This window comes from Podarcis filfolensis, assembly GCF_964270895.1.
Source record: "Podarcis filfolensis genome assembly, chromosome: 13".
Taxonomy (NCBI): Eukaryota; Metazoa; Chordata; class Lepidosauria; order Squamata; family Lacertidae; genus Podarcis; species Podarcis filfolensis.
In genome coordinates, this window is record NC_139615.1 from 35771465 (window position 1) to 35790672 (window position 19208).

Sequence of the window (19208 nt, forward strand, 5' to 3'; positions counted from 1 at the left end):
GTGGGTGGTGGTGGTATTGGGCTGTTGTTTTTATTTTTATTAGGTATTTTGTGGTTTTATATCTTGATTTTATTCTGTGAACCACCCTGAGACCCCCGGGTATAGAGCGGTATATAAATTTAATAAAGAAGGAGGAGGAGGAGGAGAAGAAGAAGAAGAAGTAGAAGAAGAAGAAGAGGAGGAGGAAGAAAAATTCTAGCGGCTTCGTGACTTAGCGGAATGGGGTGTCTTGTTTGTAGAGCAAACAAAGTGGGAAGTGCCATGAGAAATGGGGAGTTAATCCACTCCTTCTCAGAGTGCCCAGAACCAGTGTTGTAACCAGATGCAAAGAACAATAGTTCGACTGGGAATGGAGGATGGCTTTGCTTTATTTAAATGAAGCCTTGGCTTTTGCTTTATTTTGATTCCTTGTGGGACATCCACTGACAAACTTCTGTGTCATTATAAATGAACAGTATTTGAGAATTCTGCATATGCACTAAGGTGGTAAAGCATCATGCTACTGTGAATTTATAGCTTGTTCCTCACCACCGACTTGGGAGGATCTTAGTTGGCACACATCTGTCTCAGGAGACAGTGGAGGGGTGTGCCTTTGGGGGTGAAGTCAAACTGTCGGGCACCTACTGTGGCTGGAGAGACATGTTTTGTTACAGCTGGGTCAGATGAAGGCATCCCGTTGTGCTACTGCAGACGCACCATGGCGTTGCTTCTCTCTGTGCTTGTCATTTCTCCTCTGGTTACTGCTGCGGATGCATGGTCTGTAAGTCTGTCTGTCTGTCTCCAGGCACTGTGGTTGTCTGCAGAGGGATTCCTACATGGCGGGGTCGATGATGTTGCCTGCCTTCATGTCATGTTTGCATTTTGCTATTTGCCTGCAGAGGGACACGGGTGGCGCTGTGGGTTAAACCACAGAGCCTAGGACTTGCCAATCAGAAAGTCGGGGGTTCGAATCCCCGCGACGGGGTAAGCTCCCGTTGCTCGGTCCCTGCTCCTGCCAACCTAGCAGTTCGAAAGCACGCCAGTGCAAGTAGATAAATAGGTACCGCTCCGGCGGGAAGGTAAACGGCGTTTCCGTGTGCTGCTCTGGTTCGCCAGAGGCGGCTTAGTCATGCTGGCCACATGACCCGGAAGCTGTACGCCGGCTCCCTCGGCCAAGAAAGTGAGATGAGCGCCGCAACCCCAGAGTCGGCCACGACTGGACCTAATGGTCAGGAGTCCCTTTACCTTTACCTATTTGCCTGTAGTATGTTGGGAAAGATGGAGGACACAAGGAGGAGGGGACGACAGAGGACGAGATGGTTGGATAGTGTTCTCGAAGCTACCAGCATGAGTTTGACCAAACTGCAGGAAGCAGTGGAAGACAGGAGTGCCTGGCATGCTCTGGTCCATGGGGTCACGAAGAGTCAGACATGACTAAACGACTAAACAACAACAACATTTGCCTGCAGCTTAGCCTGCCCAAAGCGCCCCGATATTTGATATGTGACCAGCTGCCCAAGATGTGTGGCTAGTCTTTACAGTTTGAGTCTTTGTTTTTTATTTCTTTTTATTGTTTTTATTTTTTTACCAACAACCAAAACACAAACAGTGAAAACAAACAGTGAAAACCCCCAGGCGGCTGATACATGGGGTATACATAATCAATAATAACATATTCAAATCAACCATATGTACAATTCTGTATACCTTAACACTCCTCCCTCCACAAGCTTTATTTAACTTTTAACATTTTAATTGCCCCAAACTGTTCAAACCTGCCCAGTTTGAGTCTTTAATATCCAAGATGACTTGCAATATGATTTGCAGTACAGTCGTACCTTGGAAGTCGAACGGAATCCGTTCCGGAAGTCTGTTCGACTTCCAAAATGTTCGGAAACCAACAAGCTGCATTTTGGGGGGCGCTGCCTTACTGTGCACCCCGTGTACTGAAATCCAAAATCAGCCTATGCAGATGCAAACGGGATGCAGTTTCCCAAGTTTTCCATCTCTCTTGAAGAGTAAGGTTAAGCTGTTCTCCAGCAGAGACAGAAAATCCCATCAGCAAGAAGGAACATTTCAGAGTCTTCCGGCCCAGCTGTGTTGGCATGGAGTCGCCCAGTTCCTCAGGGAAAGCCCTTTTGGTCTCCCTGCTTGTTACATTCGCTTGTTCGTGTATCTGGTACAGTACACCCATCTGGGGATTCCGATTATAAAACCATATACTTAAAAATAACCTAGCCCTCCCACACAGAATTGAGGCCAGATGCTCCTATTGCTAGCTTTCTACTGCTAGTTCTGTAGGCATTTTGAAGGGAGCGCACTCCTTACAGAGAACAGGAGGCCATAAAAGCCGCAAAATGCTTTAGCAACCCAAGGAGCCTGGGTGGTGTTGTGTTTAGGGGAAGGGACTAGGCTGTGTTCCTTAATATCTCCAGGAAGCGATATTTTTATGGGTACTTGAAAGAAGCCTTGATTGCTAACTCATAGAAACACAGGAAGCTGCTTTCTACACGATCTGGCATAGACTCTCTCGAAGGCCTACCTAGGGATGTTGAAGATTCAACCTGGGGTTTTCTGCATGTAAACCTGACGTTCTACCACTGAGCTATGGTGCATCTAACTTGAAAAATAGTTAATTTTTATATATTTCTAGTTCTGGTGAAATGGGTAAGGTTTCATAAGTGCATGTCTTTGCATGAGAAGATTCTTGCATATCTCAGGCCTGGTTTCTTCCTAGCATAGGAGCCAACTCCTAGGGGCCGAGGGGGTCTTTGCCTCCCCCATAAAATATTTGAGAGCCCCCCACAAAATGGTGTGTGTGCACCACATCATGTGATCAGTTATGTGGGGTGTGGCTTACCTGTTGTTGTTGTTGTTTAGTCGTTTAGTCGTGTCCGACTCTTCGTGACCCCATGGACCAGAGCACGCCAGGCACTCCTGTCTTCCACTGCCTCCCACAGTTTGGTCAAACTCATGCTGGTAGCTTTGAGAACACTGTCCAACCATCTCATCCTCTGTCGTCCCCTTCTCCTTGTGCCCTCCATCTTTCCCAACATCAGGGTCTTTTTCCAGGGAGTCTTCTCTTCTCACGAGGTGGCCAAAGTATTGGAGCCTCAGCTTCAGGATCTGTCCTTCCAGTGAGCACTCAGGGCTGATTTCCTTCAGAATGGATAGGTTTGATCTTCTTGCAGTCCATGGGACTCTCAAGAGTCTCCTCCAGCACCGTAATTCAAAAGCATCAATTCTTCGGCCATCAGCTGTCAAGTATCAAACATTTTGCAATCTCCCATGGGGAACAAAACACTGTCGTCTGTCTTCCTCCTGCATCGTGTGCAGTTCTTCTGCATTTCTACTTTTTGCTAAAGCAACACATGTGCAGGGAAGCAAAAAAGATACCAGATCGTCCCAATACACACAACACACACTTATTCCTTGGGAAAGCCATGGCAGTGAAAATGTCACCAAGCGGGTCTATATTTGTAGGTTAGATGCATACTTGGTTACACGCTTCTCTTTTCTGTAGGTGTTCCAGTGGATTTGACCGACACCGTGAAGAGTGGTTGGAGTATGGCTGTGACCAAGAGGTAAAGTTATAGTCAAAGTACTTAAAAGTATGAACGTATGCAACCCTGAGTTTCAAACTATTGATACCCCCATTTCCTAAGAGGCTGAAAGTCCTAGCTGGGCAATCTTTTTTCAGCCAAAGGGCTGCATTCCACTTCTACATAGCCGTAACATTCATTATAATGGTGGAATGAGATTCAGTCGATTCGCCCTTATTAACACAGGGCCATGAGCCGTAATAATAACCCAAAGTGTTTGCAGATTAAAGAAAAGAAAGAACACAAGGGAGCCTGCAAAATTTTGCAGCAAAGTGTTCTGCTCGCATTCTGTTCCCGCTTCCACACAGTTTTCCATGTTTTCCTGCCAACAACCCGTCAGCATTCCATGCTCGCTGAGCATGTTCAGTCCTCATTGGGTTGTTTTGGGAGCTTGCCCCCCCACCTGACCCCAAACCATTCCTAAATATTTTTAGGAAATACCTCCCCTTGCACATGGGAACATATGCAGAGAGAGAGGGATCAACGATGTCCACAGTGTTGGGAGTAAGGAATGAAAACAAAAGCACAGGCAAAATTATGGCAAGGAAGCTTAGTGCAAAAAAAACAGAACACAGGAAAGGAGATGGTTGGATGGATAAGTGTTTAGTGGTGTCCAAACTTTTTTCAAAGAGGGCCAGATTTGATGAAGTGAAGAGCTGTGGGGGCCGACCAAAGGGCCAACCAAAGTTGTTGAGATTTTTTTAGGATTTTACCCCAGGAATACCACAGGAGCTGGATTAAACCGACTAGCAGGCCGGATTATGCCCCCGAAACGGACTTTGGACATGCACTTTTAAAAAATGGCAGCCAAGCAATTCCAACTGCTAGGGATGGGTGAATCTGCCCATTTTAGTGTCTCTCCATTTCTCATGGTTCTGTTCTTAAGATCAGTTCTCCAGTCTTTGCATCAGTTTAAGATTATTTTTTTTAAGCTTAAAACAGAGTTGGTGGACATTCTGTAGCCTCCTTCTGAAATCCTCTTAACTTTTCAGACCAGAAATATTCCAAGGGTGGGTTGGTTGTTGCTTTTTTGTTGAGCTTTTTGCTGAGCTATTGTGCAAGAGTACCCCTCCGTAAAGCAGTGTTGTAATGTGGCAACACGGAGGAAGCATTGCAGAATAACTAATAAAATTGAACGATGTGTGTATGAGGCCAGTATAAATAAGTCTGCCACTAATGCGCTATGATTGTGTCAATGGCATGTGGCAGAATACATCCACAAAGAAGCACCACCACCACCAGAATGACCGGTTCGGGCTTGTCGTTTCAGTTAGAAGAGAAGACCTGTGCCGACTTTGAAGACGATGAACATTACTACTCAACACCTCCCAGCGACAGTCCCTTCACACCACTCAAAGAAGACGTCACCACTTCTTCTTCCCACTTTGTCGACAGCCTAACTACAGAAGGTACCAGCCAGGGTCAAATGCTATGGTTGGAGTGGGAAAGGGAGGCCTCAGGAAGATGTTCCCCCCTGTGTTTCCCAAACTTGGGTCTCCAGCTGTTTCTGAACTACAATTCCCATCATCCCTAGCTAGCAAGACCAGTGGTCAGGGATGATGGGAATTGTAGTCTGAAAAAACAGCTGGAGACCAAGTTTAGGAAACCCTGCTGTGGATTATTGTGTATTCTCTCAGATCCATGAACAAGTTTAGTTAATTTTCAGCACCTTGAGAAAACCAAATTTGCTTGAGGTGAGCAGTAATAGCTAAACTAATCAGTTAGAAGTTGATCTAGGCTTTTCACACAGTTATAAATTAGCATTGCATTGGCTATACATGTGCAAACACACTTTGAAAGTCCCATTGCGCTGAATGTCTAAATTTAACATTTGGATGAGTGGAAAAAGACTGATAGAAAAGTGTGGTCTTCTTGCTCCAAGCCCTCATTTTAGGTTGGCTGGAGGCATCGCTTCCAGAGAGAGACCAGAGACCTTTCGTTTTTGAAATTAACTTGTGGAGATCAGTGTGTCATGGTGACTGTGTAAAACAGAACATCACCCCAGACTAATTAAGTTTCCTCCAGCATGAGAAATTATGTCATATTCCCCAGGATTTTGTGCATAATATGCCTAGGTTAGCATCAAAACCACTATTCCCCTCTGTGGTTAGCAGCAGGTACCAGTTCAATTTTGCTGTTTAATAGTCCCTGTTGCAAGCTGCTAATTAAAATAAATAGAAAAGAACATTAGTAGTTGCCCTTCAGCAGTGAAGGAAGGAGAGGAAAGAATTATTTTGTGACTGAGTTGACTTTGAAAAGAGCTAATAAAATATGAGGGAAGAGCCACACTGATGGTTTCCAGTTGACTTTTTGATTCCGGGCAGGGAAATATTTTTATTTTTATAACAGCGTATTAAAGCATGTTGTTAATTTCTTAGCTTGGTTTGAGACAAAACAAATGCACACACAACAGCCATCACCATGGTACTGGGCCTCAAATCTCCCTGGGACTCTTACCCTCTGAAAAGGCATCCAAACTGCACTCGTGAGGTTATCAAAAAAGATGATAACATATGTATGTATGATGGTGTGAGACTGATAAAATGATGAAACTTGTACGTTTATAATAGGAATGTTTTTCTGGTGGTGAAATTGAAACATGAAATAAATCTAGGCCAGCTGCGAAGACATCATAGAAGCCTTCTTTCAATTTTTATCTTTTATCCTTACAGTCCAGCTCCTTGGAGCCAGCTAATGGAGATAATATTTATGAATGTGGCTGACATCCTAGTTATTTGGATGCCATTTGTGCCTTCCCCTCTTGCCTATAAAAGCAGAGCCCAAATAATTTCTTCCAGGGGGTGCTGTTAAGTGACAAGAGGAGAGAAGATGTTTCCTTCTTTCTTACTCATTCCTTCCAAAGAAGCTGAGCAGTGGTAAAACAGGAGAGAGAGTTATGTCCTTGCTCAAATGACCTCTCCAAGTAAATGCTTCATGCTTTTCTGAATAAGCTGTGTAAGCAGACAAGTGGATGAGCAGATGGTCTTGCTTGAAATCCTGTCTTCACAAGCATATGAGAGAGAGAGAGTTTGGTTTTTTAAAAAGTATTATTCTTTGGAATAATACTAATCTTTTATAACATGCAGATAGTGCTAATTCCATACAGTGGTACCTCGGGTTACATACGCTTCAGGTTACATACGCTTCAGGTTACAGACTCCGCTAACCCAGAAATAGTGCTTCAGGTTAAGAACTTTGCTTCAGGATGAGAACAGAAATTGTGCTCCGGTGGCGCAGCGGCAGCAGGAGGCCCCATTAGCTAAAGTGGTGCTTCAGGTTAAGAACAGTTTCAGGTTAAGAACGGACCTCCGGAACGAATTAAGTACTTAACCCGAGGTACCACTGTATAGGGATATAAAGGTAAAGGTAAAGGGACCCCTGACCATTAGGTCCAGTCGTGATCGACTCTGGGGTTGCGGTGCTCATCTCACTTTACTGGCCGAGGGAGCCAGCGTACAGCTTCTGGGTCATGTGGCCAGCATGACTAAGCCGCTTCTGGCGAACCAGAGCAGCGCACGGAAACGCCGTTTACCTTCCCGCCGGAGTGGTATCTATTTATCTACTTGCACTCTGACGTGCTTTCGAACTGCTAGGTTGGCAGGAGCAGGGACTGAGCAACGGGAGCTCACCCTGTCGCGGGGATTTGAACCGCCAACCTTCTGATCAGCAAGCCCTGGGTTCTGTGGTTTAGACCACAGTGCCACCCGCATCCCTTACATAGGGATATAAGAACCATTAAGTATGGGGCCAGCCCTACCATTAGACAGAGTGAGATGACTGCCTCATGCAGCAGATGCTGGGATGTTGCAGTGGTAGCCCCCTGGCTGTTTCTCCTGATTCTTCTGGCTATACCCCTCTGTTGGAGAGGACAGAGCTGTACATATCATATGGCCTGGCCTACATCCCTGTAACTAGCCAACGGCTCTCAAGTGTGGTGAAGGATTCTTTCCTGTTGCTGGTATTGAAATAAGATTCAGCCACCAGCCCAGTCACCTTCTGTACGTGGAGAGGTAGAGAGAGTTGGAAGGGACCACAAGGACCATCTAGTCCAGGGGTCAGCAACCTTTTTCAGCCATGGGCCGGTAAACTGCCCCTCAGACCATGTGGGGGGCTGGACTATATTTTGAAGAAAAAAATGAACGAATTCCTATGCCCCACAAATAACCCAGAGATGCATTTTTTAAATGAAAGCACACATTCTACTCATGTAAAAACATGCTGATTCCCGGACCGTCTGCGGGCCAGATTGAGAAGGCGATTGGGCCGCATCCGGCCCCCGGGCCTTAGGTTGCCTACCCCTGATCTAGTCGAATCCTCTGCAATGCAGGAATATTTTGCCCAACGTGTGACTGAGATTAAGAATCTCATGCTCTACCGACTGAGCTGTCCAGCTTCCTTTCCTTTTCATCCTGTTGCTGCTTAACATTTCAGCAACCCATAACACAGCAAATCTGCAATTAATGTGCAGAATATTTCTTTCTCTGTGATTCTTTCTCCTCTTTAGGAGCCAGCTCGACCACATTAACCCTTCATTTTCCAAATAGTTTTGCCTTTATATCTGTTTCTTCCTCCACCTTTCTTAAATTGCAAGTTGGTGTGGGGGATCATGATCCACAGTGCATCAAAGGATAAAGGATTTTTTAACCCTTTCCCCGCCACACACACACACCACAGCCACCTCCACAATATTTTGTGAGTGAACACCTGGCTGCAATTGTCTGCAAGCAGAGTTGCTATTCCCTACCTGCATAAAACAGAATAGCAAACACTGGATGCTCTTAAATGGATGCTTCCACATCTGGAAGCAACAAAGTTCCCCTTGTAATTTTTAACTATTCATTCATTCATTCATTCACAAAACACATACACAGCATAACAGCAATAACAAGCAAAATATCGAGCAGTTAGATGGATGGAGCAATTAAATGCCACAATTAAAAAAAACAAACCACAGTCCTCCACAGCCAGGCCTATAAGCAATTTATTAATTCAATACCACATTTAAACCATGATGTTTTTGGAAAGTACCTTGTTTTCAGGATTACCAGCCAGACTTAGGAATCTGAACACCCGAAACCAGCCTACAGTGGTAAGACTTTGCCAAAAAAAACTTTGCCAAACCAGCCTACAGTGGTACCTCGGGTTAAGAACTTAATTCGTTCTGGAGGTCCGTTCTTAAAATGAAACTGTTCTTAACCTGAAGCACCACTTTAGCTAATGGGTGCTCCTGCTGCTGCCGGAGCATGATTTCTGTTCTCATCCTGAAGCAAAGTTCTTAACCCGAGGTACTATTTCTGGGTTAGCGGAGACTGTAACCTGAAGCATCTGTAACCCGAGGTTCCACTGTATATCCTCTTTTTCTTATTGTTTTTGTTTTCTTATAGATGATACGAAGTTGAACCAAAATCCAGAAGACGGTAAGTGCCTAATTATTTCTTGGCCTAGTGGATATGCAAATGTGTGGGAATGTCCATGTTCTGGGGATGTGAGGTGTGCCCTGAACTGCTGTTTCACCTGGGATGACCATATGACTAAAGGTAAAGGTAAAGGACCCCTGGACGGTTAAGTCCACTCAAAGGCGACTCTGGGGTTGTGGCGCTCATCTCGCTTTCAGGCCGAGGGAGCCGACGTTTGTCCGCAGACAGCTTTCTGGGTCATGTGGCAGCAGGACTAAACCACTTCTGGCGCAACGGGACACCGTGATCATAGAATCATAGAATCATAGAGCTGGAAGAGACCACAAGGGCCATCGAGTCCAACCCCCTGCCAAGCAGGAAACACCATCAGAGCACTCCTGACATATGGTTGTCAAGCCTCTGCTTAAAGACCTCCAAAGAAGGAGACTCCACCATACTCCTTGGCAGCAAATTCCACTGTCGAACAGCTCTTACTGTCAGGAAGTTCTTCCTAATGTTTAGGTGGAATCTTCTTTCTTGTAGTTTGGATCCATTGCTCCGTGTCCGCTTCTCTGGAGCAGCAGAAAACAACCTTTCTCCCTCCTCTATGTGACATCCTTTTATATATTTGAACATGGCTATCATATCACCCCTTAACCTCCTCTTCTCCAGGCTAAACATGCCCAGCTCCCTTAGCCGTTCCTCATAAGGCATCGTTTCCAGGCCTTTGACCATTTTGGTTGCCCTCCTCTGGACACGTTCCAGTTTGTCAGTGTCCTTCTTGAACTGTGGTGCCCAGAACTGGACACAGTACTCCAGGTGAGGTCTGACCAGAGCAGAATACAGTGGCACTATTACTTCCTTTGATCTAGATGCTATACTCCTATTGATGCAGCCCAGAATTGCATTGGCTTTTTTAGCTGCCGCGTCACACTGTTGGCTCATGTCAAGTTTGTGGTCAACCAAGACTCCTAGATCCTTTTCACATGTACTGCTCTCAAGCCAGGTGTCACCCATCTTGTATTTGTGCCTTATTGTGCATTATTGTGACTTTTATAACGTTTGTTATTTATTTTATTATTATTCCTTTTTGTCATTGTTTTTATGGTTTTTTTTAATGTGACGTATTTCTGCCCTGGGACTGTTTGGCAAAGGGTGGATTATAAATAAGGAAAGCAGATAACTGTATCCCCAAAAGCCAATGGCCTGGCAGGTTTACGATGTCTCTCTCACACAAGACACGGCAAGCTGGCAGTTTTATTATTTCTAGTTTTATTAAGTAATTACAAAGTCTCTGCAATCTGAGCTGTCTTTGCTCAGCCCTCATTGGATGAACCAGTTGGCTCTGCTGGATGACATGTTCTGCGCCAGCAGGATATTCTCCACCTTTTGTCCCACTTCTTGCTGGGCTTACGTTGCTCCCCCTTCAGCTATGAGGAGATTTGGGTTCAGCCAGTCCCTTCTCCTCCTCCTCTTGAGCAGAGTCTAAACATGGCCTTTCCTCTGCAGCCTGCTCTGTCGGCTCTGTGCTGCTTTGAGAATTGACAGCCAGCATTCCAGAGCGAGAGGGGCTTACATTACTCTCAATGTGGGAAGGAATCAAGTTTCTACTCCCCTCAGTCTGCCCTCCCTCCTCTTCGGATTCTTCACTGTCTGTCTGGGAGGGAACATCCCTGACATGGTGTTATGTACTGAGTTGAATAGGATCCAAACTGCAGCAGTCTGATTGGTCCTAGAACAATAGGATCCAAAAGGCAGCAGTCTGATTGGTCCTAGAACAATAGGATTCAGAATGCAGTAGTCTGATTGGTCCTAGAACAATGCAGCAGTATGATTGGTTGGCAGGAACCACCAAATCATGCTCCAGATAGAAGTGAATCCACAACCTGATTGGCTTACAGTAGAATTCGAGAATTAGCCAATCATGTGCAGCCCATTGTGTAAATAATGTATATAAAGCAGATACTTTGAGGGGACTTTCATTCATTCCTCCTCACCACTATGAGCTGAATAAAGAGCATGAAATCACTTTGCGACTCTGAGTATATTTCACATGGCCTGGCTCAACCATATCTTGGAACGCCTAACTTTAACTGAGATCCACAGTGGTTTTTTAGTCCACCCTAAAGGCATTGTTAAAGGGATGCGGGTGGCGCTGTGGGTTAAACCACAGAGCCTAGGACTTGCCGATCAGAAGGTCGGCAGTTCGAATCCCCGCGCCGGGGTGAGCTCCCATTGCTCGGCCCCTGCTCCTGCCAACCTAGCAGTTCAAAAGCACGTCAAAGTCCAAGTAGATAAATAGGTACCGCTCCGGCGGTAAACGGTGTTTCTGTGCGCTGCTCTGGTTCGCCAGAAGCGGCTTAGTCATGCTGGCCACATGACCCGGAAGCTGTACGCCGGCTCCCTCGGCCAGTAAAGCGAGATGAGTGCTGCAACCCCAGAGTCGGTCACGACTGGACCTAATGGTCAGGGGTCCCTTTACCTTTAAAGGCATTGTGGGTAATGGTACCCACAAATGGTGCACCTTTCAGCCTCTTTTTGATAACTGAACAAACAAAGCTCGCCTGGCTGATCCTTGTGGGTTGTTTTTTTTCTTTTGTTGTGGCTGTATTGGCGTAATTTGCACCTTATCCCCCCAACCCTTATGAAAACTTCCCCTGAAGGTTTGAGAGACGACTTCCCTGCAAAAAAAGTAGAATCCCAGCTCCATACAGGAACCATCGTTGGAATTGTGTTGGCAGTCCTGCTCATAGCAGCCATTATTCTTGCTGGGATCTACATCAGAAGCAACCCTACATCCCACGCTGCTTTGTTCTTCATTAAGGTGAGTTTAACAGCATAGTAAGCCCCATTGAAGGTTGCTTCCAGGTGAGTGGGTGTTAGATTGCTACCCAAGAGCCACTTCTCTCTCAACACTTGAGAGGATTGCCAGTAAAATAAAATTGTGACCCAAATCCGCCTCTTGATCCCTAGCCAAGTGTTTTCCCTGCTGCAGAGTGAAATTCTCCCTGGAGATAATCAACTTGAAAAATGGTTGGGCATTGAGAAAGAAAATGACAAACCTTTAGGTTACCATCTCCTCGATCTTCTCTCCAGGCTGGTCTTCACCCGTTCCCTCCCTCTTTGGCACCATCTTAATTTGATATGTTACCCCAAATAGCATCAGAATTCCCCCTCCCCATGTTGTTTTGAAAATAAAGTTTTGAGCACCAAAATCAGTACTTGCTGAATACTGCTTCACAGATTTGTATGTCCTATATTTTCCGCGTTCCATTTGTGGCCCTCAGCAGCAGTCCTAATGCTCTGAAGTGTACCTAAGGCCCTATACCTGAGCAATCTTTGCAGATGCTATTCAAGAAGAAGACACTAAAATATAGAATATAAATTGGTGATGGCTTTACCTTTGAGGCTGTCATTTTCATGATATTACTTCTACAAATATATTTATGCATCTGGCAGAATTAGAAAGGAGGAGGGGGAAGGAACTCTCCCAAATACGCACAGTATTTCTACAAAATGAATAAAACTTACTTCCGGATAATCACTGCAATCCAGAGCCCTTTATGCAGTTTGATATACACACAAAGAGCTTCTGTGTGGCCAAACTGCCCTGTTTTATTTTTATTTTTCAAGCAGAGGAGATAGTTCTCTGCAGGGCCTGTGTATGCTGCCATGTCCTTCCTTTTCTAGGGTCTCTGGTTGAAGTCCTTCTCATCACCTGCTTACCCAATCTGTAAATGCAAAAGATTAAACCTGGGACTTGTATGCAAAAGCATAAGTTTTGCCACTGAACTGTGGGCCTCATCTTTAGGAAGGACAGCTCTGTGCACAACAACTCATGCACATATCAGAAATCACTAGATTGGTTTGAGAATGTATGGCAGCTTTCCCCAACCTGGGGTCCTCCATGTCAGGAATGTGCCCCCCCCAAGAGCACAGGGGAAGAATTAGACTCTGAAATTGAACTAAGTGAACCAGAGATTGACTCTGCAGATGAGACCTGGCTGACAGAGTCAAGGAAGGGCAGGTCGACCCCCTTTCCCAGGGAAGACTCTGTTAGTTCTCAAGAAGAGGGAGAGTTGGAAGACAGCCAGAGCATTGCTAGGCAACCAGCAGATAAGCAGAGGTCTGAGTCTTTGTCGAGTGGAAGTGGGGAGGGGGCAGGCCAGCCTCTCAGTCCTTGTTCTAGGCGACTGCATAAGATCAGAGGGCAACGGAAGGGCAAGAGGGGAAAGGCGGGAGTTTGCCGTCCTTCCTGCTGTGGGAGGGGCGAAAATTCAGACTGTCGTAAATGCAAGCAGGCGAGAAGCCGTGCTCTGGATGTGTCTTTTTGTAAATAAACGTACCTAAAACTGCTGGAGAATCATTACTTCTTATCGTGGCTTGATAGACTGCCAGAGGTCATTACACGCCAGATGTTTTGGACTGTATCTCCCATCATCCCTGATCACTGGCTTTGCTTGGTGGGGATTGATGGGAACTGGAGTCCAGAAACACATAACTTTAGGAAGGCTGATGTAAAGTGTGTATGTGTGCAAATCGTGACAGCCAACCCTTTTCACATACTGACGCCCTTCTTTTCTTCACGCCACAGCAGAGACCGCACCAGTGGCCTGCCATGAAGTTCAGAAACCACTCGATGTACACCGAAGTGGAGCCATCTGGCCACGAGAAGGAGGGTTTCGTCGAAGCGGATCAATGCTGAAGAATGCGTCTTCTTCTTTTTTTAATTGCTCTCGCACCTTTAAAACGTCACCTCCCGTTTCCTGTTTGTTTCACGATGAGCACAACTGAAGAAATAGCAAAAAGGGGAAAGTAAACACCTAAAGAGCCCCCCAGAAAAGAATTGAAATGGATACAGGAGGACCCAAAAGGCATGCAAATTTAGCGTGTGGCTCAGGGTGGTTTAGCGGGGAAAGTTACAATGGAGTCGAAGCTTTTATTGCAGAGAAGCCCACTTCATATCGGTTGTTTTCAGGTGTAGCCATCCACGGCTGATTTCAGTGCCAGGGAAAAGAAGTCTAAGTCTGCACTCTTCCTGATTTTCTCAGGCACCTGAGCCGTATGGTAAAGAATATGCTTTTTTTTGCCTCTGTGTGTTATGGAGGGTATTACGCATAATTTTTTAAAGCCCCCAAACGGTGGGAAAACAAATACATTAAACTGTCCAAAGAAAGGTTAGGAATAGGGGGAAATCTAGGCTTCTGGTGGGAGAGATTGAAGTTTGCCTTCTGAATAAACCCTAGAGAGATGCTTACGGATTACAGTTAACATGGAACAAGCTGGCCTGACTCAAATATCTCAGCGTCATTGCAGCACTTACTGACATTTGTGGCTTGTGGGGAGCTTAATCTGGGCCTGAAATGCCACCTTCATATTTATCGGTAATGGCGGTATAAATTTGAGCCACAAGAAAGAAAATATTAATTAAGGAGGCCTTGCAATTGACAGTCATCACCCCAGCCGGAGGATAAAATACATATCAAACTTGGCCTCAGACCCTGAAAACAATAATATGGTTTGTCTTATTTCTGCTGTGAATTACCAACTCCACCTCACAATTGGCTATATGACTTAGCTTTCTTTTTCTGGGTGTTTTTTAAGAATGAGTTCTAGTCATTGGTTTCATTAGTACTTTATGAATGAGAAGGAGAAAGGTCAACCTTATCTCAATGAAGGGAACGGAGGGAATTAAAGCAGATTCTCTCTGCCCAGTCTGTCTGATCCTACTAACAATCAGATTTTAGTTAGGAAGCAAGACCTGGTCTTTTTCAAGGGAGTCTCGTGGCACATATAGAGATTATTTTTTCTTGGAAACGGTGACGTTCCTGTTCTGTCCACTTTATCTTGTATGATGGTTACCCCATATGTTTTCCCAGTGGGTTAGGGTGATAAAATGTACTTGTAAAATTCTGGTACACATTCCTGAAAGTGCTGCTACAGGACAATCCCCCCCCCAACTAATCTGGATACAACACTACGTGATGTGAGGCATGGTTGTCAGTCCTAGATTATCCCACTAGCTCCAGTTACCTCCCAGGAAAAAAAATCCACATTTAAAGTCAGACTGTAACAAATATTTTGATGTTGAAGTTATTGCGAGCATATCTGTATGGCCACAAGAGAAATATGTGCCTGAGCAAAATTTGCACATATCCTAAGGGCTAGCTCACCTGTTACGGCAATGCAGGGTGACCGCGATGACCCACACTTCTTATCCCATTTCTTCAGGTAATATTTTGAGGACAAGCGATGTGACTCCGTCACATTCTGTGTTTGCTGCTCTCCCGGCATATATCGACTGCCCTGTGCAGGGAGGCGGGAAAGTACTGGCGGCATGTTGACACTCGCTGCATGATACGCCTGCTTTAAAATTACCGGGAAACTCAGGGAAGAGATGTGTGTCGGTAAACTGCCGTGCAGAAGGGAACAAGGAGTTTAGCTGTGAGAGTTCAAAGCAGGCTTCTCCAACCTTCCAGGTGTGCTGGGTCAGACCTCGCATCAATCCCAGGCAGCACAGCTGGGGCTGATAGGAGGCAGCGTCCCAAACATCTGGAGGGCGAAAGCTGGTTTAAAACAAAAAATGTTGTACTTTGCCATTTCTGCATATGGACTGGGGTAAAATAAAAACAGGCACAAACAGCACCACAGCAGCCGGGCTGCCTTGGTTGGAGAAAGAGAGAAAAAGCACCGAGAGGAATTATTATTATTAATTATTATTATTATTATTATTATTATTATTAGTGGACATGTCTCCTAAACCTATGTATCTATGGGTGTCGTAGCTTCATTCCATATCCAGGCTGAGCCTATCTGTCCCAGGGGTTTCCTCAGGAGCTAATTATCTAATGTATAGTACGTAACTGATTTTGTATAATTCTATAACCGTGTAGAGATATAAATGCAGGCAAAGTATAAATGGGGCTATTACCAGGGTTGTGGCGTTTTCTCCCTGACCTGACTTCTTATTTTTATTTTAAGAAAAGTAAAAACGCATGCATAAGATGCAACACAGTCCAGCAATGCATCCCAGTGGAACTTTTTAAGCACAGTATGTACCGTATTTTTCGCTCTATAAGACGCACCAGACCACAAGACACACCTAGTTTTTGGAAGAGGAAAACAAGAAAAAAAATATTCTGAATCTCAGAAGCCAGAACAGCAAGAGGGGTCGCTGCGCAGCGAAAGCAGCAATCCCTCTTGCTGTTCTGGCTTCTGGGATAGCTGCGCAGCCTGCATTCGCTCCATAAGATGCACACGCATTTCCACTTACTTTTTAGGAGGGAAAAAGTGAGTCTTATAGAGAAAGAAATACGGTATATGCTAGCCTATTTATCACAACCACTGGTGTGCTGTATGGAGAGTGGGGTGGCGGCGTAGATAAGATCCCTGAAAGAAAGAAACAAACAGGATTTTATATTTGTTCATCAAGCACTCTTATGCAAAAGGTGGACCACAGTCATAAAGGCATCTTCCGGACGTGGACAGTTTTTAGTAGCAGACAACCACTGCTGTTCTGTTTCGAGCTGTATGTGGAATGGCATTGTGCTTTCAGAGCCAGGACTTCTCAAACTCTGTAGTCAAGAGAGCAGGCCCCTTTCCCTTTTCTCAGCCTCAGATATGTGAGTGTGTGCATATTCACCAGGACCATTGCAGCCACGTACAGATTGCCAGCTTAAAACTACAGCTGGGTCTTTCTTTTCCTCAATTCGGATCAAAGCTGGTTTGGAGCGAAAGAGATCAAAATGCAGTATTTCATAAGAAATGGCAGGATTGATACAGGATAGGATATGGATTGCGGATAATGTCTTGTGTACGCCACTTCTCAAATAATGGAAGCAGAGTAAATGCGTAGCTGTCAACTTACAGATTTGAAAATAAGGGACCAGCAGCCTTGAAAATAAGGGACCAGCAGCCTTGAAAATAAGGGACCAGCAGCCAAAATAAGGGACCTGCAGCCTCACCTGTTCCAGGCACTCCAGTCTTCCTGTCCTCCTGCAGTCTGGTCAAACTCATGCTGGTAGCTTCGAGAACACTGTCCAACCAACTTTGTAACCAGAGGTTCAACTGAATAGACTCTGAATCACATGCACCACAAGGCCTATGCAGCCTCAACTTAAGGTGGCTCCCCAGCCTGGCTTTGCACTGCAAAGTTTGCAGCAGCACGTGCAACAAAATGGCGTCCAGCCTTCAAAAAACCCCTCAGCTTGCATTAACTAGCCACACACAAGGCATGCAAACTCCACCCCCAGTCGTTCTTAGACTTCTTATTGGGTGAGCAACACAGCCAAGCAACACAGTTGGAGCCTCCCTCCTCCCTGGCCGGCAGGGAGGGAGGGAGAGGAGCTGCTTCCTTTGAAATTTAAGGGACATCATTTAAGGGACATCAATAAGGGACAGCAGCGGGACATGGCGCTGGAATAAGGGACTGTCCCTTCAAATAAGGGACACTTGACAGCTATGGTAAATGAGAGAGTGTGTACACAGTCTGTGGGTGAGGGAAGGATTAAATAAACCCTTCTCCTTTCACAACATTCCTGATCATGATTCCCTCCCTTGCTGCAATTTAGGGCAAGAAGAAAAAAAAGTGATAAGGGTTGATTTCAAGAAAGTAGAAACAGACCATAGAGAAGAAAATGGCTGAAGCCATTTATACAGACCATAGTTGGCCAGAATAGCGATGTGACAAGCTATGTACACCTGGGGAAATTGTGCAACTGTTCCACTGAATTTTAAAAAGTTGAGTTTTCTGAGCTCTGAGTGGGGGAAGGAAGCTGAACATGAGAGGTGGTTGTTTAGTTGCTTCATAGTATCGTTACAGATGCCCTGTAAAAGGCAGTGAAGAAATTGTAGCTTTTTCGCAGATATAATTCCCAGTGTTGAAATAGCCAAAGAGTAGGGGGAAAGGATTTAATAAAGAGAAGCACAACTTGAGATGTAGTTCTTCCACTCTCCAATATAGACATGCATTCATAGGAGTTTTAACAAGGCTTTTTCAGGGCATTTCAGCACTGCATTAGAACTATAAAAACAGACACTGTGTGTCCTGGGCTGACATTTCAGGTCTCAATGCTGGCCTGAGAATCTCTGCTGTCTCCATGTACCTGTTGGAAGTTCACGGCTGGGTAAAGAATCTACATGTGGAATTGCAGGTTTTAGATGTGTTGACCACATCTAATTCTGTAAAATAAAACAAAAACCATGCAAGAGCTTCCTGTAAGTCAAATGACCCATTCAGTTCATGCCCACAGCAAATAAGATATGAGCACCAAATTCATTATCTCTCATAACAATGCAAAGCCTACTTTACTTTCTTGCATACTTGAATTTACAACATAATTCAATGTTGAGGAGCGTGGGGTGGAAAAGCTTGTGGCAAGATGTTTGGTACGGATTGTCTGCATGGAATGCAGTGTTGATACTAATATATAATATAAAATATTAATTACTTGTACTTTTGGGGATTGCTTTGGTTTTCAGAATAAAAAAGAGCAAAGATCATGACTGATGTGTGTTAAATTGAAGAATTTTCATTGTTAAGATTCGCCCATATGGTGGTTTTTAAAAGCAAAGCAATACATGTATCCAGTGCACACAGTCCACTTTGGAGAGTGATTTCTATGTTAATTCCTTGTCTCACCCATCACCTGCCTGCTGCAATGCTCAAATTACAGGGGAACAGAAGGGACCCAGCCTCTCAAACTTTTTGTTTGTTGTTGTTGACAGCCCCCCTAGCTACCATTTTTGGAAGGCTATAAAGGGGAGGCTGTAATTAAGCTAAAATGTAGATTTCATTAAGAACCCCCTACCTTCTCTCTCACACACCACCTTCTGTGGCAACTGTTAGTGCAACCCTAGCCATGCAGTCTACACCTTGAGGACATACATGTGGCTTCCTCCCCCCCCCCAAAAAAAGAGAAAAACCCCATTGCTCTGTCCAGGGATTCCCACACTTTTCTTCTTCTTAGGCGAGTAAGATTGTCTTCCATAAACACGGTTTTAACAGTGAGTCTGTAAGTGACCATGGAGGCCAATTCTGGATCCACACGTCCTTCCACAGTGGGGACATAGGTTTCCAGGCGGGAGTTGATCAAGGTGAGGGTTTGTCAAGCGTGCCTTCCTCTTAGCACATTTCTCCCTTTTGTCCTGAGTTCGAGTGTCTTCAAAGTCCACAACACCTTTGGTAAAGGCTGTTCTCCAATTGGAGCCCTTGCAGGCCAGTGTTTCCCAG

The 19208-nt window shown here is 45.0% G+C and overlaps 1 protein-coding gene across 4 annotated transcripts in view; it reads left to right on the forward strand.

The window, feature by feature from the left end:
* PLXDC1 (plexin domain containing 1) overlaps positions 1–15644 on the forward strand; it is a 73428-nt gene extending 57784 nt beyond the window's left edge. For 3 of the 4 annotated variants that reach the window (XM_083583167.1, XM_083583166.1, XM_083583169.1), the window contains 5 exons: positions 3503–3563; positions 4852–4990; positions 8966–8998; positions 11641–11801; positions 13572–15644. In XM_083583167.1, coding sequence (XP_083439293.1) covers positions 3503–3563; positions 4852–4990; positions 8966–8998; positions 11641–11801; positions 13572–13682 — 505 coding nt within the window. In that variant the 3' untranslated portion in view covers positions 13683–15644. The remainder of the gene's footprint in view (positions 1–3502; positions 3564–4851; positions 4991–8965; positions 8999–11640; positions 11802–13571) is intronic. The other variant, XM_083583168.1, reaches the window with a different exon arrangement.
* Positions 15645–19208: the final 3564 nt, after the last annotated feature.